The 25,248-nt window shown below is 40.7% G+C and overlaps 3 protein-coding genes across 6 annotated transcripts; all 3 read right to left on the bottom strand.

The window, feature by feature from the left end:
- Nucleotides 1-31: 31 nt before the first annotated feature.
- akt2 (v-akt murine thymoma viral oncogene homolog 2) lies at nt 32-10,834 on the bottom strand. 3 transcript variants are annotated; one of them, XM_030745253.1, is made up of 14 exons: nt 10,433-10,834; nt 8,692-8,871; nt 8,339-8,470; nt 8,116-8,227; nt 6,812-6,965; nt 5,895-6,026; nt 5,713-5,778; nt 5,542-5,610; nt 5,274-5,396; nt 4,833-4,961; nt 4,264-4,478; nt 3,494-3,581; nt 3,319-3,421; nt 32-3,220 (listed from the first exon to the last, which is right to left on the bottom strand). In XM_030745253.1, the coding sequence occupies exons 2-14, from the start codon at nt 8,735-8,737 to the stop codon at nt 3,141-3,143; spliced, it is 1,449 nt and encodes a 482-aa protein (XP_030601113.1). In that variant the 5' UTR covers nt 8,738-8,871; nt 10,433-10,834; the 3' UTR covers nt 32-3,140. The 3 variants fall into 3 exon arrangements, with proteins under 3 accessions (XP_030601113.1, XP_030601116.1, XP_030601114.1); XM_030745256.1 differs by having other exon boundaries at nt 8,692-8,801; XM_030745254.1 differs by lacking the exon at nt 10,433-10,834 and adding an exon at nt 10,113-10,307.
- Nucleotides 10,835-11,085: 251 nt separating this feature from the next.
- On the bottom strand, nt 11,086-16,999 carry dhx40 (DEAH (Asp-Glu-Ala-His) box polypeptide 40). Of its 2 annotated transcripts, XM_030745251.1 has the most exons (17): nt 16,660-16,999; nt 16,373-16,518; nt 16,174-16,293; nt 15,068-15,304; nt 14,852-14,918; nt 14,617-14,748; nt 14,438-14,537; nt 14,263-14,349; nt 13,955-14,137; nt 13,786-13,866; nt 12,687-12,844; nt 12,379-12,493; nt 12,146-12,254; nt 11,968-12,062; nt 11,793-11,862; nt 11,463-11,691; nt 11,086-11,303 (listed from the first exon to the last, which is right to left on the bottom strand). In XM_030745251.1, the coding sequence occupies exons 1-17, from the start codon at nt 16,829-16,831 to the stop codon at nt 11,182-11,184; spliced, it is 2,223 nt and encodes a 740-aa protein (XP_030601111.1). In that variant the 5' UTR covers nt 16,832-16,999; the 3' UTR covers nt 11,086-11,181. The 2 variants fall into 2 exon arrangements, with proteins under 2 accessions (XP_030601111.1, XP_030601112.1); XM_030745252.1 differs by lacking the exons at nt 11,793-11,862; nt 11,968-12,062.
- A 1,694-nt stretch (nt 17,000-18,693) lies between these two features.
- Nucleotides 18,694-20,546, bottom strand: LOC115789924 (uncharacterized). The gene is made up of 5 exons (XM_030743511.1): nt 20,438-20,546; nt 19,646-19,966; nt 19,406-19,507; nt 19,235-19,294; nt 18,694-18,790 (listed from the first exon to the last, which is right to left on the bottom strand). The coding sequence occupies exons 1-5, from the start codon at nt 20,508-20,510 to the stop codon at nt 18,702-18,704; spliced, it is 645 nt and encodes a 214-aa protein (XP_030599371.1). The 5' UTR covers nt 20,511-20,546; the 3' UTR covers nt 18,694-18,701.
- Between the last annotated feature and the right edge of the window lie 4,702 nt (nt 20,547-25,248).

Raw genomic sequence — 25,248 nt, 5'->3', positions numbered from 1 at the left:
ACATAATTCATGAAAGACACACACAGAGAACTTCAGTAAAAATATTTACTGGCACATTATAGTTGCAAATGTTATAAGCTACCATACTGTAGCAGGTATCACCCGTTACATTGTAAAGTCTTGCAAAGGGGGGGGGCTGGAAATGTCTTCCAGGACAAAGTCCTCCCCTTAGATTGCTTTTTTATTCTTTTTCATTGCCCTCTGAGCCTCAACTAACAGCAACAAGCAAAAACATAAAAATAAAAAAAAAATCTCTGTTATACCGGCATCAGGTAAGACATTCCTGACTGCTGATCACATTCAAATATACAAAGAAGCAAGGTAACCATAGTAAAGCTGCAAATCAAACACTACGAAGCTGCAGGCCTCCCCTTCTACTGATGCTGCATTCCCCATCTAGCTTCTTTTTGGTATTTACAAAATAATAAAGAGGCACTTGTTGTGCCCGTGTAAGCCTACAGGAGAGGTCAGGGGTATTTAACTTGCATGTTTAGCTGTGAAGCATTGCTTAAAGCGTGGCCAGCAGTGAGGTTCAGTGTATGGCTTCACAACCAATATCAAAAGAAGTCCAGCAGCACCCCCTTATGGCCATGATAGCAATGAAGGCAAATCCACAGTGGAGTCCATCAGTGCAATGGTTCTGATATCCGGTCCTGCTGTTTCCAAAAAAGCAGGACGCTAGGCTAGAGTATGATGGCTGTGCCTGAGCCAGTGAGAAGAGGTGCTGGAGTTGTGAACTGTAAATCAAAGCCATTTCATCACAACATCATCATCATCATCATCTGCAGGAACCGGGGCCTGTTGAGTCTGTGTCCATTTCACCACTTTCACTCGCAGTCACGCCGTCACCCCATCACACTCACACAAACTTAAAATTGAAGAAATAAAGATGTGACACGAGGGACATCCCCGAGAATGCTGATTTCTTTAACTAAATATTTATACACCTAAGTTCAGTCACATACTGCTGGGGCAAATATCTCCTTAGTTTACAAAAAACTCAAGTCCCCCACCAGCCCAATTCAATAAGGCTACTGCAATATGAGCTAAGTCAAATTATGAAATTCAGTTTTTGATGTGTGATAATGCAAGTCAAATGAATTACCATCAGCTACATAAGCAATCCTCGTGTGATGCCTTTGAAATGAAGAACTTAAAAGAAAGCGGTTTTAAAAAAAAGTTTAATATATATCTTATATAACGTATACTTAAACAAGACAATGTGTCTTCAAAGGTCTGAGAAACAGACGGGAAAAAAGGATGGAGGAAAAAAAAAAAAAAATCAAACAGAAACAAAACAATGACATACAAAAAAAGAAAAAAAATGCTTCTGATGTTCTTTTAGTGAAGCTCAAAGAACCACCAACATCCTCTTCCAGCATTATGGAAAACAATTTTATCACTTCGAAGACTTTTCAATATCACGTTCAGGGCTTTATCATCTCAACGATTCGGCTCATGTTTCCATTGGTTCCTCCTTTCTCGCAGGCCGCTGGTCAAACAGCTCACGCAGCTTTTAGTCTGATTGTAAGCCTGCAGACTGTTGCTCCAGACGTACAGCTACACAGATTTTTCTTAAGTGCTTCAACACACAATTTCAGAAAACACAAAAACTCTAAACATCAAACGTGGAATCATGTGAAGTGTTTAACAGGTCAATCAAACTTTGGCCTCTTACCAACAACTGAATGCTCATTCTTTGAACACGGGCAGACACTTAAGAGATAAACTTGAAATAAAAAAAGAACAAACAAAAAGAAACTGTTACTACTGATTGAAAAGAAAAGACTGAGGGAGTGAGGACAGCGAATATCTGCCGTCCTCTGGATTGGTCTCTGTGGACAGGTTGGGGGAAAACTGTGGTCAAATGCCTTGTCTCTAATCTCCTCTTCCTTTCTGCTCTTACTGCTTCGACATTTAAGAGCGACTGGCCTGAGCGAGATCTTACTTAGACTTCCAACCAGCTACAAGGTTTGGATACAGACACCTGGATGTAAGAGCCTGTCTGCTGCACCACTTCAAGATAAACAAGTAACAGCCACGCACAAGATCCCAGTTTGTAATCCAGACTGTCAACTTAAGCCAGCCAATCATAAATTACATGCCTGTTCCCTTTAAAAAAAAAAAAAAAAAAAAAAACCCTATTTAGTGTGCTCTGTTGTTTCCTCTCCTGTCAATATTTCAGCAAAAGTTTAAAGTAAAAAAAAAAAAAAAAAAGTACATAAAAACAGACACAAATGGATGGCTGAGACACAAAATGCTTGTTTATACATTCTCTTGCACTCTATGCACATACGTTCACACATCTGCTCACCCATTCGCATACACACACAGACACACACTCACGCACGCGCAGTGCAAACACAGTAATGGCAACCCCTCCTCGGTCATCTCTTCTTCCTAATTGTCCACATCCCAACTGTAGGAAAGTCCCACTCTTGATTTGTAACAGCAAGTTCCAGAAAGAGCACTTGTTAAAAAAAAAAAAAATATGCAGAAATATGGCTTTACATTTAAAACCGTAACAAGTGATGAAATAAAAATTTGTCTCCCACCTCCCCTCCCCCAAATTGTTGCCATTTTTCCTAATCTTGATTATACTGTTGTTTTGTAAAATTCTATCAAGTATGCTCATGTAGATTTATGCAGTGCATGAGTGGGTTGATTTGGTGTGTGTTTATTTGTGTGTGAAGCATGGAACAGCTGGTAAAGAGGTGTTACTTGCTGGCATAACCTGGTTTTCAAAGTGTCAAGGCTCTGATGTGTTGCAGCAGAGGTCCTGCAGGGAAGTCTAATGCCAGCCCTGAGAGGACATACAGAGACAAAGCTGCCAGTCTATCCACACCAACCTGCTGAGGTCAGTCACTTGGGGTCTGTGTGCGTCCGTTTTCTACTCTATGATCCGTGTCTAGTCTGATTTACCAGGATGTGTGTGTGTGTGTGTGTGTGTGTGTGTGTTAGACAGAATGAAAATGTGTCTTGTGCCACGTTATTTTTTTTTTCTTCCCTTTTCTTTCTTTCTTTTTTTTTTTTTTTTTTTTTTTTTAAATTGTGTCATTCAAATTTCCTCAGCAGTGCAAGTGTGTATGTGGGATTGTGATCACGTGTCAGCCTGCCTGCTCATTCAAAAGTCTGAGGGATCATTCCCGTATGCTGGCAGAGTACGAGAACTGAGGGAAGTGAGTACGCTGATCTGAATCCTCTGGGTCTAAACTGTCATCTGGAAGGAAGAGAAGACGACAATACAAAGATGAAACCAAAGCTTAGAAAAACAAATCCGAGCACAAAGAAAAGCTGCCACGCAAAGAATGGACTTACACTTATCTGGAGGAGTTATTGTAATAGATTGTGCTGTGAACTCATCGTCAAAGTAGCGCGTGTCAGTCTCTGATGTTACATGGGGCTTGAAGGGTGGAATAAGCTGAGGAGAAGAAGGAAATCAGTCAGTTCACATTCAGATCATCTAGTTTCCCATCGTCTGTTTTGATCTCACCTTTTTGTCAATGACATCCTGCCAGTTAATGGAGGTGAAGAACTTGTGGCTCATCACTTCTTTGGCATCGTCTGGACCACCTCCGAGCCTGTAAATACAACAAAAACACTCATCATCACTACCCACACACCAGCTACAAATAAATGTACAAAACACAGTCATTAAACAGGCACAACAAGCACTTATGTTGGTCTCCGCTGCCTTACATTTACCCATTTCTAGATAAATTTATTTTTCATTTCCGTGCCATTTATAAATGTGTTACGAAGCCTGTAGGCAGTCCTTAATGTGCTAATATTAGCAGTTCTCTAACTATTACCAGAAACACGGAGCCTGGTCAAAACAACAATTAATTATGTTCCTGTTTATGGCCTTTATCCTGAGCCAAAACAAATCAAGAAGGAACATGGGCTTGAATAACATGGTTACTCCTTTTATAGCTGAATACGTGTTGCCCCTGAGCACAGTGGAAGATTCAGAAAACTAAACAAGTGGAACAGCAGCAGCTGTACTGCTGCATCTTCAAGAAATGTATCTCTTGTGCTACAGATTTCAAGCTTTAATAAAAGCCACTGTTTTTTGTTTTAACTACAAACAAATCTTAAGTTTATCTTTGTCTTGAAACTTTAAAAAAAAGATAAAAACACTACAAAAAAAAAAAAAAAGACACCAGTGTTACAAAATGACTCTATCCCTAATTATTTGTCATAATCTTCATTGCGTAGTCCTTATTGTGATGGCATAACTTACATCGGCTGCACATAAATTACCTCTGTTTGGGATCTTTTTTAAGCAGGCCTGCCAGCAAGGCCTTGGCTTCAGGAGCGAGGTTCTTGGGAAAGCGGATCTCCTCCATAAGGATAAGCTCAAAGAGGCGCTCGTGGTCCTGGTTGTAAAAAGGCAATCGACCGCACATCATCTCATACATCACCACGCCCAGTCCCCACCAGTCCACTGCTCGACCATAGTCATTGTCCTCCAGTACCTGACGAGGTAGAAGTGAAAAGTGTTGAGAAAGAAACTAAACAATAGAAATGTCACAGTTAACATTTTTTTCTATCACAAAAAATAGCAACTTTGAATACTGTGACTGGTCCTCATTAGTACTGTTTATCATCTATCACACAGGACATTCAGTCTTTTAAAAAAAAAAAAAAAAAAAGGAGCAAGCTTGGAATACTATTCTTTTTTTCTGCCAGATCTTTATTCTTGTGGAAGCCATAGCAGCCGAGCAACAATGCCACAAAGCTGCTGCAAGATGTTCAAACATGAACAACCGCCTTTCTACATAATCCTGGTGACAACATACTCATGGCAGTGAAAGCCACCGTTGAGTTACCTCTGGTGCCAAGTACTCCGGGGTTCCACAGAAGGTTTTCATGGTGGCGCCGTCTGTGATCCCTTCTTTACACAGCCCAAAGTCCGTTATCTTTATGTGGCCGTCCTTGTCTAACATGAGGTTCTCCAGCTGTGCAGGTAGAGATTCAAATTAGAGGCAAATCAGCTGACAACTATGCTGGGAAAATAATTTAAAAAATAGCATATTTCATGTATATTTATAAGTTCTTATTTGTTGTCCTATTTTTCTATGCGGTCAGCAGCGTCATTGCACAAAACTTAGATGTTCCATGCGTTGCAGCAAAGGTCCTGCAGGGAGCAATGACCCAATCAACTCACTACTCCCTTATCAGCTCGTGGTAAAACAAAAAAAAAAAAAAAATCCCTCCTACATATTTAGACTATATTACTGTTATACAGCCAAAGCCTGTAATCATCCCACCTTCAGGTCCCTGTAAACGACATTGCGTGAATGAAGATACTCCAGCGCTGACACTATTTCTGCACCGTAGAATCGAGCCCTGTCTTCTGTGAATACTCTGTCCCGGGATAGGTGAAAGAAGAGCTGCAAGAGGATGAGAAACAGGAATTAGGAAAATGCATCGTAGTGTACTTCATGTATTTTTGTTGTTTCAACCCTTCTGCAATTGATTATCTTCCAAAAGATCATTCAAAGAAATAACAACACGAAGAAAAAGAGGAAGACTTACTTCTCCTCCATTTGCATACTCCATCACGAAGCATAGCCGGTCGTGTGTTTGAAATGCATATTTTAGTGTCTGCGAAAGAGGAAAGCTGAATGACTGACTGTGTTATGTTGATGCTCCTGTCATTTTTGGAAAGCAGAAATTAAGACAACAATAGATGCACCGGTTACCCACCGTTAGAAAAGGATGCCGCGTATTTTGGAGAACTCTGCTTTCTGTTACTGTGTGCGCCACCTCGTCCTAAAGACACACACACACACAAACACTCAGTACTTGGAGTGCAAACATCATACTAACTGCTCAGAATTCTGCTACTACACAAATGAAAGATTTTACTGCGATGTGACAGGACTAACTTTAGCAATGATGACTTCTTTGCGCAGGATTTTCATGGCATAATACATCCCTGTGGCCTTCTCCTTCACCAGGATCACTTTACCAAACGTCCCCTTACCCAGCAGCTTCAGGTAATCAAAGTCACTCATCGTCTGTGAGAACAAAGGTCAAACATTAGCAGCGACAAGGATTCATAGGCCTTCTGGTGCTCTCAAACCAAACTGAACTCAAAGATGCTATAAATGTTTCATCTTTGAACTCTGATCGACCAAAGAATGTTGATAAATATATCATAACTGCCTCTGTCTAAGCTGTACAGAAACAGCACTCTGACGCTGCTGATGTATCCAAACACATGTCGTGGGTGGCTAATCAGAAGGTTGGTGCGATTCCTGACTCCCCCAGTCTGTGTGCCAAAGTATCCTTGGGCAAGATATTGAAACCCAAGTTGCCCCCAATGCTTTTATTAGAGCATGAGACAGGTCACAATTTGAATTATATTGCAGAAATACAAAGTAAAGCAGGACATTTATGTCGGGATTTGACCATAAAGGATGGGAACATTTTCCCCTGATAAAGTAAGAAATTTGACTTCTTTAAAAGGACCACAAACTTGTACTTGATCGGTGCAAATTAAACAGCTATACATACTGTAAACCTTTTAACACTAGATGACAACCTCACCGGTCAACAGACAAGTCTGTAAAAAGAAAAACGTTCAATATCACTTGACATGATTTAGCACTGGATAAAATATATAACAAAATGTTACCCTGAACTCATTTAAAGGTTGCTTCGCTAAAAACGGTAGGGAAAAAAAAAAAAAAGCTTTGAGAAAGAGGCTTAAAGTTTGAACAACTTGCTCAATAAAGATGAGCTTAGCTGGACAAACACAGCAAACACTCAGCTGCCAGGCACTGCTTGTGCAAATACTGACCACTTTTGTGCGGGATTTGGACACAGCAATCTCCATCTCCTCTGTGCCACTGCTGTCACTCGGGGAGCCAAATTTGATCTCCATGGGCTCCTCATCCTGCTGCTGACTCTTCAGGCTGTTTGCTACAGCCTGGATCGATCGCATCCATTCCTCCCTGATCAGAAGGAAGCACACACATCGAAGTAGTCAAAACAAAAATAAATATTAATGGAAAACAGTAGGCTAGCATGCTAAGTTTAGAAGGTAGAGGATAATCTGTGTGCTAGTCATCTAGGGGCTGCTGGGATTTGCTACTTGGCAGGGGCGATGTTAACAAAACCCAATGACGAATGCTTGGGTTAGAGGTGAATAATCAGGCCTCATCTGACCCTGAATACTCCTTAGATTATGATGGCTGTTCGTACTTCCAAACTAAATGGCTTTCAGTGAATGTGGTGAACAATGACCCATTTAGCCAGTCTAAATGGGTCTAAAGTCTAGATTAAAGTCTGGTCCTTTCTATGTCTTTCTCTCTTTATTCTGTTGAAGCAGTTTTAAGATGTGATCATTCAAAATGATCCTAAACTATACACTAAAACCAACTTCATTCCAGGAAACATATTTAGTGAAACACTTTTCAAAAATAGACATCACCATAGCTTGTATCATATACATTTGAACACATTGCCAAAGCTGTGAGACTGTGACCACACTAACCTGATGGAATCTGAAACACATTGCTTTCTTTTTCAGTCTGGCCTTCTGGCCCTACAAACTAAGCCTACAACTGCACCTCAAGATTGATGTGTCAGACTATAAAACTCTGCTCTTGTTTTAAATCTGTATTTATGTTTACACTGCGCTCAAATAGGAATCAAGTGACATGTGATTTTTGTGTTAGTTTCAATTCAGCAGCACAAAAGGAGGTTTGCCTCAGTGAACACCAGGACTGCAAACGTGTGATCAGTTCACTCCATTAAACGTGTCATTTGTTTGAAACAAAGGAAAGAGCAAACTGCAGCTCAGAGCAATTAAAGATTGAGTCTGGCTCCAGTGAAACAGCAACTGTAACTGATAAAAGGAGAAACAAGGCTTTAGAAATAAGCATTATTGGGCCTGGGCAGAATTTATTTGATCTTTTTCCAAACAATATTTATGGTCATATTTATAATACTTATGTATTATGAATGGACAAATTATTCAGAAACCCAAAGTGTGGAGAAAAAAAAAGAAGAAGCTATTTTCACAAGTAAACCAAATCTTCAGATGCGTCAGCCAAAAACCACTATAATCTACACTTCTCCCACAGAGGGAACAGGTCTTACCTCTCATTGTTGCTGTCTACATGGAAGGTCCGCTCGATAACGGAGGTCCACTGCAGACACCGAATGACAAACGTATTGGGCTTGGGGCGCTCTGTCTTCATCAGCTGGCACTCTACAAAGCACAGTAACATCAGCTGAGGGCACCGACAAAGAGAAAACGAAATAATGCCCAGCACTTAATATGGCACTGACTAAAATTTGCCAGCCAGGACAGAAAGCTGACCTGCAACAGAGAAGTTGTTGAGCGGTGGGAGGTTGTGGTCACTGGATACCTCGGGCTTCTCTTTGTAGCCGATGAAGGAGCCATCGCTCTTCAAGATGAAGTAACGAGGACGCCACGTTTTAATGTATTCACCTGGAACACAGATTTTTGAGCGAGCCTGGTAATGTTTGACTTTCCTATAGATGAACTACAACATTATTAGACTGGGAATTAAATCATGCTGTCACAGCTGTTCTCCATCAATAAAGAAACTCCTCACAAGCCCACAGAGGAGTAGTTAATACTCAAAATATAAAATTATGTCATTTAATGTAGACACAGGTGAAGGATGGTGAAAACAAAGGGCCCCTTACCTCTCTTGTGGAGCCATCCCTCTCTCACAACACTGACTTCATTCATGCTGGGGCAGAAGACTGTCTGGGTAGGGAGGGGGCTGCAGACAGGTTGGTGGAAATTGTGCGAGCTGTTCTTATTGGTCAAGTGCCTCACTGTGGCTCAGATATTTGAAGAAAAAAAAAAAAAATCAGCAATACCTGGAGAAAAGAACCAACAAGCTCAGTTAAATTCAGAATAACCCATATGAGCACGAAAGGTAAAACACAACAAAGAGCGGTGCAGCTTTACCACACAAGTCACAGAGATCAGCTTCATTCACTTGGGTAAGAAGACCAATAAATAGACAGAGAAGCAAATTCATATTTCATAAAAAGCAAAAACTTTACCTGACTTTTGACAATTCAGTTCCTCACTTTGAAATTTTTAGAAAAACACAACCTCAAGTATTTTTTCTTTTTACACTGAAGGATACTGAAAAATAAATGTGAGAAGACACAGTGCCTAAAGGAAGTAAAACTACAAGCAGCAAGAAAACGGTGAAGACAAACTGAAACTGACACACACACAGAAAAAGTGTCGCTCTTGATGCCTATCTGACTGCTGTCATCAGCAATGTACTTGAGTAAAATCTCCACCTTCTAAGGCACCTTATGCCGCCTCCACAACAAAAGAAAACTGCTGCAATTTGCACATCATTATCATGACCACTCCGGGTGCATTCATCATCTCATGCAAATCTCTCTGACAAATCTCACCCCCCCTCTTCCCCCCGGTGTTTTCGCTGTCAAGTTATAGCCAAACATGGTAGATCCTCGTATTCTAGCAATGGCCAAGTGAAAGTGATCAGGAAATCAATGCCTCTGATCTAACAGTGAGCGAAATGGCTGAAAAGCTCTGTAATGTCAAACGCAGCGGCTCTTGTTAAATGTTTGTGGAGAGGCCTTGGTGATCCAGGGTCAGTCCTGAATCAACAGCTTATGTTAGATAATAGGTTTACCGGAATTTCACAGTGTTTCGGTGAAAATGATGTGGTTGAATATTACAGTGCGTACAGTCACAAAGACTTGTTTGAACTGCCTTGTTTACAAAGATAAAGCGGATAAGGCTTCCCTCGACTATCAGACTTTTTTTTTTTATGACTATCCTTTAGTTATCATAGCTTGGCCAGAATAATAGGCAATTGCTCTCTGAGATAATAAACAAGAACGACATTTCCTTGTAAACTTACACCCCTTTGTTTTTACAGACATGACCTCTCCTTACAACACACTCAGTCAAGCGTTAAGGTTGTTTTTGCCCTGAAATGTAGCTACTCTTAAAGAAACAGAGCGTAAACAATACATATACAACTACTCTGTTAGAAAAGAACATTTAACTTAACATCTAAAACTAAGCACCGTACACAGCACGACCCCAAGCTGCCAAACGTAAACATTACCGTAACGTTAACGCGTCCACATCCTCCAGCGGTGTCGCTAGCTAACCGAAACAAAGTCAACAAATGCTCCCTTCCAAGTCCACAGCGGGCTCAAAAGCCTTTCTAGCTTATGAGTAACAGACCAGTTACAACACCTCAACTAAACATTATAGCCGATGTGCAGCTAGGCCAAGTGGCATGTCAGGTAGCAGCGAGGACACTGACCGTGACCGCATTACGACCAAACAAGGCAGCTAGCCAAAATATCCCTCAAGCTAACAGCTAGTTAGCATGTCACTTAGCCGTTTGCGGTATTTCTCGTTACTCTGGTTTATTCTTACCTCGACTCCGGCGACACCGAACAAGTCCCAGCCGTCGTTTCTTTAAAGAGGCTCAGAGCTACGCTATCTGGGAGCTCCCCTCACACTGGAAGCGTGTGTGTATTGAACTCTGTCAATGATCACACAGCTTAGCTGACTACTCGCCGAGCTTGTTCTCTTCTCTCACAACAACAGCGGCAGCGGCGTGCGTGCTCAAGTCGCTGCTGCAGCGGTCTGTGAAACCTACGAGAGCAGACTCCACTGAGGTGCGAAGTGGCGGGGCAGGTAAACGCGACTACAAATAATTAAGAAAACAAAAATCCAGAAGAAAAGAAAACACCTCTTTGGGGTTTAGTAAGGTTAGTTGCCTCCTTAGCACTGAAGCCCTCCGTCCCAGCCAGACAAGTACAGCGGCCCCGCAGACTCACACTAAAGGAAGTGACGTACGAGACCAGAGAGGGTCCACTGCACCTGAACGGTCAGTGTGAAAGTACATGAAGTACTTTGCTGTAACCTTAACCTGACAAAGCTGGACTGTGCGCCAGGGGAGGCACTCATTTGAAACAAGCCAAATGAATCTTAATAGCTCTCAGTTTAAGAGTTTAAAGAACAAACAGGGAGTCACTGCTACAATGTAACCTGTAATGTGGAGGGATTAAAAAAGACAGAAGCAATTTTCTGAGCATTACATGTTTTATTATTAAAATGTCATTCTAAAACTGCTCCTTTGCAATCCAGCATGTGAATCACTTCCGATGCCTTCGGTGCTATCAGAGAGCTTTGCTTTGCTGTCTTTGCTGCTTTCGCTGCAGGTAGCGAGCACGAGCATCGCTGACTGTGGTTTCGTTGTTTCGCTTCTCCAGCTTCTTTATGGCATCCTCATTAGAAACCTCTGCAAGAAGAAAAAAAATAGCAAAGCACAATACATGTTAACCCTTTTAAATTCAGTCTCTTTGATCCACTTTTTGATGGTTCTTGCCAGTAACGTGAGCAGGGACCAAACGCACAACATTTATAACGTAACATGAACTAAATACATTATTCTGAAAACCTGATTGTCTTTTGGCGGCTTCTCTGGAGTCCCATTTTATCATCTCCTCGTCTGTAACTTCTTCTCTTGCCACACTGCTCAGTTCATAGACGTCCACTTCATGGAGCTTGGGTAATAAGTCCTTCACCCACTCATATCGAATAGGACAAACAGTCCGGATGTACACCCGTGACGTTGCCAGCACATCATGGAAGATGACCCAGTTCAGCTCTGCCTCCTGGTCAAATAGCTTGAAGCCACAAAAAAAAAAAGGAGGAGTCAGACTAAAATTATGTTGCTGTTTGAATGTAGAGAATTATTTAAAACTAAAAGATTTTTAAAAAGAATTACTGATGAGGATGGATGAATGTGAACCATCGATCCATGGCCATCCATTGTGCAAAACACCTTTCCAATAGACCTATGTGGGATGGAATAAAATGATCCAGCAACAACCACCATAAATTTATTATGCTCTATATGTAAGGAATCCTAAAAGGAGGCTGCATATCATAATTTCAGATACCTTCTGGCAACGTTGGTGAAATATCCTGTGCAAAGGCATTGCCTAAAGAGTTCACTCTTGTTGCCATCAAATGTTTCTACAGGGAAATCTCTTTTCTAGAAGGCAAGCAGACAGATCCACAAATAATGATAACCCACAGTGTGCACTTCAGTCTGGCAGTGATGTGAAAAAGCTTTACCTGCTGGAGTCGGTGGAGGATGTCTCGCAGCTGAGTCTCCACACTAAAGGCTGACTTCAGCGCCCTCCAGTGGACCCAGTTCTCTTTACACCACGCTGAAGGTCGGTCACTATAGAGCGCATGAGAGGCTCACACAGCAGCTTACATATAAAGTCATGCAATATGAAGTTATAGATGAATAAGGGAAAAAAATAGAAATGCATCTTGCAGTACTAATAGATAACTTTCTTCACCTGGATTTGCAGGACTGAAACACACTGAGAAGTGTGGCAAAGTCATTCATACTGCCAGTCTTTGCAGCCAGCGCTCTGTGCTTCTTATCTGCCTCTTTCTGCTTATCTGGGTGGCCTGAGAGGAGCAAGAGATCAGCCAATACTCTGTAAACTGAAAGCTTTATTTCATAACTCATCACCTGCATTCACCTTTTTGTAGAACATGTAATAAATAGATCAATAGTCTGTATTAGTCTGTATTTCAGTCACATCAACTGAAGGGCCAGCTTTTTGTCTCCATTTGCAGACTTTTCCAACATATTGCTTACCTGGCCTGATGAAAATGTTCTCCACCGACAGCATGGCAGCTACAGGAAGCAGCAAGTCTTGGCAGCCCAGTGAGGCAGCCTTGAGCAGGGCTCTGGTCAGGCCTGGGTGCAGGGGGAACTCCACCATCAGCTCCCCGAGCTTTGTCACATTTCCTCGTCTACAGCCCAGTCATCAAAGAGATAAGAGGATAAGAGCTCATGACATTTACACAAGACTGCCACTGCTGTGCCTGGATAAGCACAAATACAGTGGATTTAAAACATCTACACACCCTTGATAAAATGCCATGTTTTTGCGATAGTCGTGGCTGTGGCTCAGGAGGTAGAGCAGGTCATCTACTAACTGGAAGGTTGGTGGTTCAATTCCTACAAAGGATCTCTTGCCCAAGGATACTTTGGGAAGATAGCCATACCTTCTGAAATTATGGCCCAGAAGTTCAACATTGAATTACGCCACAACTCTTTTTCCCACATACTTTTGGAAGACTCGATGTAATGCTGCTGCAAATTTTAGCTGGGCTTGGATTTTTCTCCATGAGAAAAGGCTTCAGTCTTGCCATCCTTGGCCACAGGGACTGCTGTCACATGTGGTACACGACCAGTTCTTGCCAGAAATTCCTGCAGCTCTTTTAATGTTGTTGTAGGCCTTTTGGGAGCCTCCCTGATCATTTTTCTTCTTGGCTTTTCATCAGTTTCTTCCAGTTCCCGGCAAAGTCGCTGTGGCTCAGGTGGTAAAGCGGGTTGTCTACCAGTCAGAAGGTCGGTGGATTGATCCCTCTGATGCTTTGTAAGTGCTCCGTGGACCAGCTTTTGCAGTGTGACGCAACAAAATCCTACTAGAAGGGCTGAACGTTTAAGTGATGGCAGGTGCGTACTGACCTGTATTTAACATGAATTTGAATGTGATTGGTTCATTTTGAACACAGTCATGTTCCTACACATTCAGATTAGTTTGTTTTTCAATTGGACTGTAGAGGTTATAGGTGACATTAAAGGTGGAAACAGTTCTGAAGTGATTTATCTTGCTCGCATAATTTCACATTACAAAAATATGCCATTTTAACAGAGGTGTCTAGACTTTTACAGCCACTGCACTCACCTGTCGATGGCATCAAACTGGTAGAGCTGTTTTAGTGCTTCTAGTATGAACCTCTCCTCTGGACAATCCAGATAAGGAAACCTTAAAAAGAAAGCAACATTTTATAATGAAGGCACTGTGAGTTAAATTACACTAAATAAGACAGAGACACACTGAGGTAAAAGCTTACCGGATGACATCATGAATACCCAGGCACTTGAGTGTGAGTATCACAGCCGTCAGACTCGTTCTCTGGATCTCCGGAATAGTGTATTCATGCATGCACTTCTCCCAGAATTCCTTGTTATAGATTCGAAAACACTTCCCAGCTGAGGTTCTTCCAGCTCGGCCCGCTCTCTGCTGCGCTTCACTCCTGATGACAATAAATAAATAAATCCCACCCGTCCCCAAAAAGTCTCTGTTGGCATCTTTTTTCATGGCACCAATAAAAAGCTATATGCAGGCCTGAAATTACTTTTAAAATTTTCAGAGACTCACTTTGAAATAGGGACAACCTCCAAGATATCCATGCCAACCCTCGAGTTGTGGTTGAGCTGCTTCACAAAGCCGCTGTCCACAATGTACCTACAAGTGGACAATAATGGCGTGACGACGTGTTTTACAAAGGTGTCAGAGAAAGTGGTAAACCACTGGACCCACGGTCTGTACTCACTTTATGCCATCGATGGTGAGAGAGGTTGCAGCAATGTTTGTGGCCACGACACACTTTCGTATTCCTGGAGGCGGTGGCTGAAAGATCTGCCTCTGTTGATCTATGACAGGACAAAAAGTGATGACATCACACGCCAAGTTGGCACCCACTTTAATTTGACGCAGCTGTTGTGTATTTACCAGTCGGCATGGATCCGTAAAGAGGCAAAATGAGAAGGCCCTCCACTGTTTGGTCTGTTACATCATAGCGGTAGTCTATGCACTCAGCTTTCTCAAACAACAAGTCACAGGCGTGCTCAATCTCAGACTGACCTGTCACAAACAAAGGGAATAATGTGGCTGATCCTTTTTTTTTTTTTTTTTTTACATGATATCTTCTAGTCTTGATATTTGATGAAGACCAATCGTTTCTTGCCTGTCAAAAACACCAGAATATCTCCAGCCATTTCACTAGTGTGCACCTCCAGAGCCACTTTCACGACCTGTGTAGCAGCAGGTGCAAAATGTGATAAATACATCAAACTACAGCATACCTAAGCTTACCTAATCACTAATAATTATTACTGGCTATATAAAGATTGCAGAAATTTACAGGGAAAGCAGTGCCTGACTTTGAAATGACCCTGAGTACCTCTTTCAAATAACCAGTGCTTTCTACATCTTTAGGTCCTACAGCTGTGCCAAATGTGCAGGTTACAGGAAACGTCCTCCCGGGAATAGTGAAGACGGGGCAGTTGCTGAGAAAAGCCGACAGTTTCTCAGTTTCCAGCGTGGCCGACATCACCACCACCTTCAAAGGGAAGGATCGGCCCTTGGTGGCCTTTGCTGGGTTGGTGAAGATTTTCTTTAACAAACCCAGGAGAATATCCTGTATTAAAACACATAAAAGAAAAAAATTAAAGAACAAACTTTCACCAAAAGGTGGCGGTGTTTTAACAGATAATTTTAGTGTAGTTGTACACCTGATCCATCATTGCAATCTTCTATGTATATATTTGCTATCTTGAAGCTGACTTCAAACTAATCTAACGTGTCTACAGTTTTTATTTGTTTTAGAGACTACACAGACTGTGCTCTTCTACATTTGATAAGTATAACTGTAGCATGAATTCTGTGGAAATTCTGAGCTAAAACTAGTTTGCATAATTTATCTCATGTTGGACTCACGGCGGGTTGGATGACATCTGAAAAGTCAATAATTATGCCGGAAGTTTGCTGATGGCTCTCAAGAGCATCTGGTTGAGGTGCAACTTGCTAAGGGACATTTAACCAAATATTAATGAGGGTGTATGTATATATTAAGCCTGTATATACTTTTTTAACACTATTTATTAGAGAAAAAACAAAATAAATTAAAACTTGTGCCCCCAATTCTTGTTGTTTTTTTTTTTTAGGTCATTAAAGATGTGCGCTGTACAATCATTCCAACCTGGAAAAACAAAAGTTCAAAGAAATCATTAAAATCCCCAAATTACCATGACTTTCATGCCGTGATGAGTATATGTAAACTTCTGACCACAACTGTAACTCTACAACACAATTAATAGCTGATGTAATACAGTTTGATATTTTTGAAAGGTTTTAAACTGTTTTAAATTAGGGGTTCTGTTTTGTTTTTTCTTCACAGCAGGTACCGCTAATGTAGGCTGGAGGCTTTGGTTTAAGGAAGGTGATAAGCTTTATATGTCAATGTGTCAACGATATGGTGTTAACGGCTGAGCAAACATGGTGACTCACTGTGTTGAGGCTGCGTTCATGGACCTCATCCAAGATTACGACACTGTACTGAGACAGTGCAGGGTCCGCCAGGGTCTCTCGCAGCAAACAGCCGTCCGTCATGTACTTCACCATCGTATCCTGGCTCAGACGCAATCAGGACTTTGTGTTAGCAAATATTCACGAGTATTTTCTGCAGGAGATTTTTATTTTCTTTTACCTGTGATGTGCAGTCATCAAAGCGGACCTGGTAGCCAACCTCCTTTCCCAGAGTGCACTGCATCTCCTGGGCTACTCTCTGGGCCACAGTGATGGCAGCCACCCTGCGGGGCTGGGTGATGCCAATTTTGCCATCTTTACAAAAACCTACAAAAAAAAAAAGGAAGAAGACTTTCATCACTGTTTTCATTTAATTGGCAACCACACTAATCAAACGGTTCCGTTCATTTATCCTATGTTTATATGTTGACTTTAAATGTGTATGTTTTTGTATAAAAGCCAGCTTACCTGCTTCATGCAGGTACTGAGGGAGTTGTGTGGTTTTCCCGCTGCCAGTCTCACCGGTGACCACCAGGAAGCTGCTGTCTCTGACAGCTTGAATGAGTTTGCGTTTGTGTTGATAGATGGGCAGAAGTTTGGACTCGTTTCCTTTTGAGCTCCATTTCGCTAATTTGGACATAACCGGTCAAAATAAGTGTGGTGAGTTTAACACACGGAACAATTACTGGCCTCAAAAGTGCGGAGCACAGTGGAATTAATGTTTGTGGCCACAATCTTTATAAAACATTACAAAACATTAGCGTATTTAAAAATTCCTTCCACTCGTTTCGAAGGCGACACGCTACTTCCGTGACTTCCGCAAACTAAACCAAATCTCCATTTCTATTGGTCCACGCATGGACACATGATCCACACTCCTTCACAATAAAAGTCTGGATGGATTTTTTTTTTTTCGCACTTAAACCTTACACAGAAAGTTGCCAATACCACTATACAATAAAAATATAAAAACTGAAAAGATTATGTTTGTTTTGCTCAGCAAACTTGAACTTGAAACCCACCATTTATAAAGATACTTTTTATTTGAAATAAAAGTTCATAAATACATGAATGCATACATCACACAACCTGCACCTTTAACAGAGAATAAGCAAGTCTCCAACCAGCTGGTGAAATCTGTCTCCACCACTGTATCTAATATAGGTGAGTTATAATATTCATCCATCCATCTTTTTCTGCTTATCCATATATATAAGTTGCACCTTTTTACAGTTTTAACTCTCTGCCATAAGGAGGTTAGGTGTGTTGGGTGGTTACAGTTTTCTTCTGTTGAAGCTTCAGGAAACAATAGCCTCACTCTGGTGTGAGTGGGTTTGAGCTACATTGTAATCCAGGCCTCCACGAGTGGTTTGAGCCATGACAAGAAGAGATGACAGCAGCTGCAGCCATTTCCTGAAATCCTCCCATGCAAAAGATAGTGAGATCTCACTCACCTGCTTAGGGGCAGACACCACTGAAGATCACTGTTTCAGGACCTTTATCACTTAAAAAGATTCTGAAAGTGCTTAATCTCACATTGGTAATGTTATTGTTCAAAAGTGGTCATATAAAAGGTAACTGATTAAAAGTTCATTGAAAATAGGACAGTGTGAGTGCCAATATTATAATCAGTAGTTTTCTGCACATATAAAATATTTTTTGCTTGCTCTGACTACAAAGAGATACTAAAACCAGAACGAGGTATAAGCCAAGAGAAAGACAAAGGCCAGGACCAAAGAACACTGCCAGTAAATGTATTGACTCTAATGTCTGTTTGTGAAAGAATCTAAAATAAAAGCTAACATGTAGCTGGATTTGAGAGCATGGAGTGACCAGAAGACTGAAGCTGAATGTAGAGATAAAAGATTAAGAGAGAAAGAAACTGATACTACAAGACAATCATAACAAAAATGCACAGCATTTTAAATAACATGCTCCAGTTTTTAATCAGCCCACTTTTTACTCCACTTGAGAAATGATTGCTCCAATTTGGGGTATCAGAATCAGGCACAGCAGTTTTCTGTGACAGAAACACAAATTGCCAGGAGCTGATGTAGCTTCATATTTAGGTTGTTGCTCCCAAAGGAAACTATGGAAGACTCTACTACAGGAAGTTGAACCCTGGACTATATATAAACCACAGTGGGTTGTGAAAGTGTTGTGGGCAAAACAAATAAAAAATAAAAACTGGAACTACGCCTAGTCTCAGAACAGAAAAGTACCAGATGCCACTTGTTACACAAATATTAAAAACATGACATTAAGTGCTGTTCTCCATTCCAACTTTATAATTATACAGCAAACAGTAAGGAATAGAGCGACATGATTTTACAATGATTTATTTTTTTATTCCTTCCATAAACACTATTCAGCAAAGAATTTGCAAGGAAAAAAACGGCAGGAAATTAGATTAACTTAGATTAACACAGCAGAATTAATATTATTTTCTTATTTATCTGCACAGTTAGCTAAATATTTATTTAGCTTCTTTTAAGATTTTTCCTTCTCCTTTATCTTATACTTCCTTTTGTTTTTTCCGCTTCTGAAGATGAAAGTGAGGTGGAGGAAGGTTTCTGTGGCTCTTCACTTTTGTGTTCCTCTACATTAAAAAAACAAAACAATAGTTTTTATTTAAAAATTACCCAATTATTATTGCATGTAATTACTGGATCTTGACAATTGTAAAATATTTAAAATGTACACTGAAAATGTTGATAATCACATCATTACATGCAGTAGGATTACAGCGTTGCACTATAAGCAACAATGTAAGCACAATTATTCCAATAATCTGACATTTGTGTTAAAGGAACTTTTTTACATCAGGTTATTGGGATGACAAATAATAATAGTAATTATTAGACTGTCATCATTTAGATTTATTTTGGAATCATGATCTATATTTAATGAGTAATTAAAATACGTCCATATTATTTTCTAGTTAAGAAGCTGTTATACAAAGGAAAATGGGCTAAATCTTTGTCTTTCTAGTGCGTACCAGGCAAAAAAACATTAAACTGACAGATCTGAACGTGTTGCTTACCCTCAGTACCTGCATGTGTGGGACTGTTTGCAGTGTCCTGAGTTTTGTTGTTATGGAGAACTGAAATAGAAATGAAAAAGGTGTTTAATGACCAATCAGCCTCCCACTAACCCACCCAGATTCTTTTACCTACTTTACTGACTGAGAATGTCAGTCATAGCAGGTTCTCACCTCTGCATTTCTTGCAGCAGTATAAGCCACCAACACTGAGCAGAAGGAGAGCAGCCACACGAGCACCCATGTGAATCAGTGGCTGAATACTTCCACTTGAATCTGCATAATAAGTTGTGGTTTTACAAGGTGTCTGTTACAGGAAACAGCATTTGTCCTGTGTTGGGCCTTGAGGTCTGTGAACTCTGCTGCTGCTTAGAATTGAATAAACTTAAAATGAACAAATAGAAATTCACTCACTTCTGCCATCCACCACTTGAAGACAGGTCCATCCACAATTGTAACATCCCAGATCAGCTTTTTCAAGCTCATCAATTCTGATGGAGAAGTTCCCGTCTGAGGCCTGGATTGGAAAGACTTTCACTCGGCCGTTTCTGGGGTCCAGGAACATAATGTGGCCTTCAGGTGTAAGTTTGACCAAATCTGCCTTCTCTTTGGCAGTGTGGCTCCAAATCACCCATTTGGGGTTGCTTGTTTTAATAGAGCACGGTAGAAACAAAGATGAGCCAAGCGAAGCTCTCAGGCTGATCTTTTCACAATATTCCAAATCCCCACAAGATTCTTGATGTTAAAGGGAAAAAAGAAACACAAGCACAAGTTCAGGCCACTCATTTTATACTCAAATAGCCAAATAGCCACAAAAATATATGAATTTCACTGTATTAGACAACAAAACGTCAAAGTAGTTATTTGAAAGGAAGACACCACAAGCAGTGTATTTTACTATAAATACAAATACACCCCCCCCCCCCCCCCCCCCCCAAAAAAGACCAAAAAACAAATTAAACAAAAAATGAGTTGTCTAAATACTGTAAGTGTAATTTTCATTTTGGAACTATTCGCTGGGTAAACCTGACAGAATAAACCTGACAGAATAATGTGTAAGTATAAATAAACAAATAACCAAGACAAAAAGCAAACAAATCTTTTAAAAAACAAAACAAAAAACTAAATTAAGGTAAAACGTCTTTATTAACTGAAAATAAATAGACTGGGTTATTTTCACACTTTTCAGACTTCAGAAGCACCTACCATTTGAAGGCACACAGGTGAGGCACAGGGTTAAAAGGAAAGTCGGCCTGGCAGCGTCCATCTTCATCAGCATCTCTACAATGTGAGCAGCGCCCTGACGGTGATGGCATGCTAAACTGTAAGCAGCCTGGAACAAAACCACAACACCACTAGGGGCGCAGCTATATACTTTCTGAGGTGTATGCGGACACCTTTTTAGCCTCCCCCAACCCATGCACGCACACACACACACACACCGTCTGTGTGTGCGTGTGTTTGTGTGTGTGTGTGTGTGTGGGGGGGGGGGGGCAACAGGAAGAGAGGACGTGGAGGAGCAAAGGGCACCTAATCAGCTCCATGCCTCTGTTATTGATCATATGCATTGCACATAGTGCATACCCACTTTTTGCGCCACTGCCACTAGTTTCAGTTATTCAGAGTCCTTAGGAAGTTCTTTTTTTTTTCTTTTCTTTTTCAGTTGGCGCAGACAAAAAACAGAAATGAGTCCATCCTAGCTTTTTTTTTTTTTTTTTTTTTAATGTAAGAACCAAAAAGCATATTTTCTCTTTAATTTCTTCCTTTTCCTTCCCCACAAAATAATTACCACTTAAGATTTTGTGTTCAGTGGTGGGTGGGCCTGGACCCTCTCCGTGCTTCTGATTGGTTCAATCACTCACATCTTCTTATTCCCTTCAAAATAAAAGTTCTACTTCTTTAATTGCGCAGGGTGAACAGAGAAACAGCTGAATCACAGAAGTAAAACGCACAGTAAACCGTGAAGCGGACAGGTGGTGTAGCTTGTTTTGGTCTAATAATCCATAATGCCCAATCAGACTTTAGCAAAACACAAAGCAGAAACAACACAGTAAGTTCAGTGTGAACTTACTATAACATAATTTTAACCCTCTCTCTAAAATCAGCCAGTGAGTTTCAGTTTTACTTAAGTGGGAAACATTATAGTGAAACCGTATCTGCTTGTCTTTTACCATTTTAAAATAGAGATCAAAGCTCTCAAACTCTTCTGTAGACCTTTAACGCATGTTCAGGTAGTTTTTTTTTTTGTTTTGTTTTTGTTTTTAGTGGTGTGGTAGACCAGAAAGGACGGGGGTCACTCCAAACTCCATCAGTTCTCATTTTGTGCACTTTGCGCGGTTTGGCACTTAATTTAAGTTGAGAGGCTATGTCTGAGAAGCCATAAGAGTTAGTGTCCCGAGGGTATGATCACATTAAACTACATGCAAAACAATGAAAAACATTAGTTTAAAATAACATCTTACCAATCCGATTAATGTGTCTGAGGACACAATCAATATGCCCCTGTGATGCAGTCATTCAATTTGTTAGGATTTTGCCCTGTATGAATAAAATTGAATTGAATTTCTTTAGTCTCTTAACCACACAAAGGCTGACATGAAGAAAAAAAAATCACCCTGCCACCCTTGGTATGGAATTACCTGTGAGCCCGTGAATCTGCTCAAGCACTCGCAAAGCAGACACTATGATTTATGCTTTGTGCGGTGTTCTCCGTGGGCAGATCACTAAAGCTACCAGCTTTCTGAACCTTTGGTCTCCTATTTTTGTCAAATTAGGTCTCTTTGTTTGTTTACAGTACAGCAGAGATCCAGAGAGCAAATCAGAAGGATGTTACATACATTAATGATGATTTCACAGTCTACATAGAACATATTAATTAATATGAACAGTAGCATTTAACAATATTCATATCACACTAAACATGGCTTTAACAGGATGGCTGCCACTAAATTGAAGCAACAGACTACAAATTCAATTCAATTCAATTCAATTTTATTTATATAGCGCCAAATCACAGCAGTCGCCTCAAGGCGCTTTATATTGTAAGGTAAAGACCATCCGATAATTACAGAGAAAACCTAACAGTCAAAATGACCCCAATGAGCAAGCAAATCAATCAAAAGAATTTATTGTCATTATACGTCAAGACATACAATGAGATTACGTTCCAGAACACCCATCCGAGAGGACAGACAAATCAAAACAAACAGTGGAGATAAGTGTCTGCGGCTGCAGCCATCAAAGGCGCTGCCGTTTTGAAAGAATATGGAAACATAGTGAATACAATGGGTAAATAGGAGAAAAAAAAGGTATGAGGTTAAAAACAACCTCACATAGCATAGTGTGCACACAAAATTGCATGGAACCACTAGGGAGGGGTGTACTGTGGAGTAGGGTACTGAGGAGGCAGCCAGCTCCCCCCTCGGCTAGCAGTTCATGATAAGGTGGAGTAGTCAGCCTTGGTTGCCAGGATACCAGTTCACACAGGTCACAAAGAGATGGTGTGCTGGGGGATAGAGCATCTGTTTACACACAGCCTGGAGAAGATGAGATACCGGCTGAATCAAGGCCGGATAGGGAGCCAAAAGTCCAGATAATACAAGCTGTTTTTACAGACTGTCACTGTTTAATTTCTGACAGCCTTCAGTCTCTGACACTCTCGGTAGCGTCTCCAATCATCCGAATTCTCATGGCTCCTTCCCTTGTCATGCCGGACTTACGCTTCACCAAGATTTAACCCATTTTCGCCTTAGAGCATGGCCAAAGCTGGCCTGCGAGCCTCCAGGTTCGCGTCCACCTTGCGGTTCAGCTCTACCAGGTACTGAGTCTGTGTGTCTACTGCTCTGCACAACACTTCATACTGAGCAGCCAACTCACCTAAGCCACCAACAACTGCCCAGATTTTCAGAATTTCACGATAAAACAGGTATCCCCCAAGGCCAATCAGAAGAGATCCTGTTATCCATAGGCCAAATATGTACATGTCTTCTACATCCTCGATGGACAGGGCCGTCAAGCACATCATCTTCCAGTCACCCCAGGAATCCATGATGTAGCCAGCCGGAGATGTCCCAGCGGGACAGGAGGGTTCTCCTTCCCTCCGTCTCCTCATGGAGAAAATCTGATCAATAGCACTGAGTGACCAGCTGACCAAATCCATAGTTTTAGTTTCCAGTTCGGACAATGTGTAGAGAGAGGCTCTTAAGCACAGCAAAGCAGCAAAGCAGGGCAGATAAGGTATGGGTTGGGAGAGAACGAAAAGGCGTCTACCTCTGCCGAGGGCGAGAAGATAACACTTGGTGACCTTTTAACAGGAATGATATCCTGGTATCCTGTGTAGATTCTGCACCATAAAGTGAGTGTTTGTACGAATTCAAAAACTTTAATGTAAAAGCAATTTTATTAGCAGTTTTCTTTTTGTCCTAGTGTATGGAGTGGCAGTGTGATATTTTTTATGTTTGTAGTTTAACTGCTTAAAGTTAAATGGACTGCCGTGTGTGGTGAAGAGACTGAAGAAAGCGACTGAAACAACACTGTACAGGTTATCTGCTTTGCTACAAATAGTCCTTCAACTTTGTAATATTCAGGTCAACATAATTGAGCCATTGCCTCAAGTTTGATAACCAAACTGATGTATTATACTGAAAACCCACCACCAGGGCTGTTCGTACTATTTGTAGGGGTCTTCATGTTCCTTTTGGCTGAAAACTCAAACTCAATTAAAACCAAAGTTTCCAAAAAAATCACTGGGATGAGCAGGTTCTGGTACAGGCTGTTTATTAGACATATTAGTTACACAAAACACAGACAAAGACCAAAACACAGACAGTAACATAGACTGAGATACTGTACACAGAGAGAGAGATGGAGAGAAGAAGAAATAAGAGAGAAACACAGAGACAGAGAAAGATGCAGAAAACAGAAAAAAGAAGACAGGAAAGAGAAAAGCAAAAAAGAGTAAGAGTAAGAGCGTGAGACGAAGAGTGGACAACATTTATATCTTAAAGGTGATAACTGCCCACTTGCCTTTGACCCCCTCCTAATTTACATAAAGTCTCAACCCATGAAACCTGAACCCCAACCAATCACCTGTTGAGGCTCTGCCAACTCTTGTCCCATATGGGCTAAAGAAACAAACATCACCAGGGTACCTCAATGATTTATGACAGCTCTGGCAGGTGTCATAATGAAGCATCTTCTTTCTATTAAAAACTAAAATCTATGATACAAAAACACAGGTGGGTCTGTGGAACTCCATTTTTGGAGCGTACCTGTCATAAGACTTCCTAAAATACAACATGAGGTTACAAAAGTCATGTGAAACAGAGATGTTCTTGCATCCCACCAAGGACTCAAGCACATCAGATATAACAGATATTTTATACATTGTGTTTTATTTTCTGTATATTTTTATATTATATTATTATATTTTTATTTTTGTTTTAGAGAGTTTGACTTTCTATTGCACTTTCTATGGCACTGAACAGGAGTGGCCCTCCAATCTCATTGTACATCCTGTATAATGACAATAAAGGCATTCTATTCTATTCTATTCTATTCTAAAATGAATGAATAAAAGAAATGACTAATATTAACAAGAGTAGCCTATAGAGAACTTACAGAGCTCTTCTTGTAAAAGCAAATATGTTTGGTTCAATAATGCATTCGGATCATGATTCCATTTGCAAAAACTGTCAGACATGACAGGCTTAAAAAGTATCAAGAAGCCAGTGATGTTACAACACAGTGTTTTACTCACTTTTAGAAGCTTTTAGAATAGTTCCCTGAGATAACTCACCAGTGTACACCAAATATTTTAGTAAAGAAAATAAGAGTCAAAGGCCAGCCCACAGAGTGACATTTTGTTCAGTTCTTCAGGCAGTAAATACCAGAGCTCTGAGCACCAGAAATCTCTAGTCCACATCATTTTAGGATGCTATACCTGTACATCCAGACTGCCAGTGCTGATTTTCATTCTTGTTTAAAGGTAGAGGTAATAAATGAACTTATCCATTTTG

Source organism: Archocentrus centrarchus, chromosome 13 (genome assembly GCF_007364275.1).
Source record: "Archocentrus centrarchus isolate MPI-CPG fArcCen1 chromosome 13, fArcCen1, whole genome shotgun sequence".
Lineage (NCBI taxonomy): Eukaryota > Metazoa > Chordata > Actinopteri > Cichliformes > Cichlidae > Archocentrus > Archocentrus centrarchus.
Note: the sequence above shows the minus strand (reverse complement) of the source record. Positions and strands in the feature narration are given on the sequence as shown.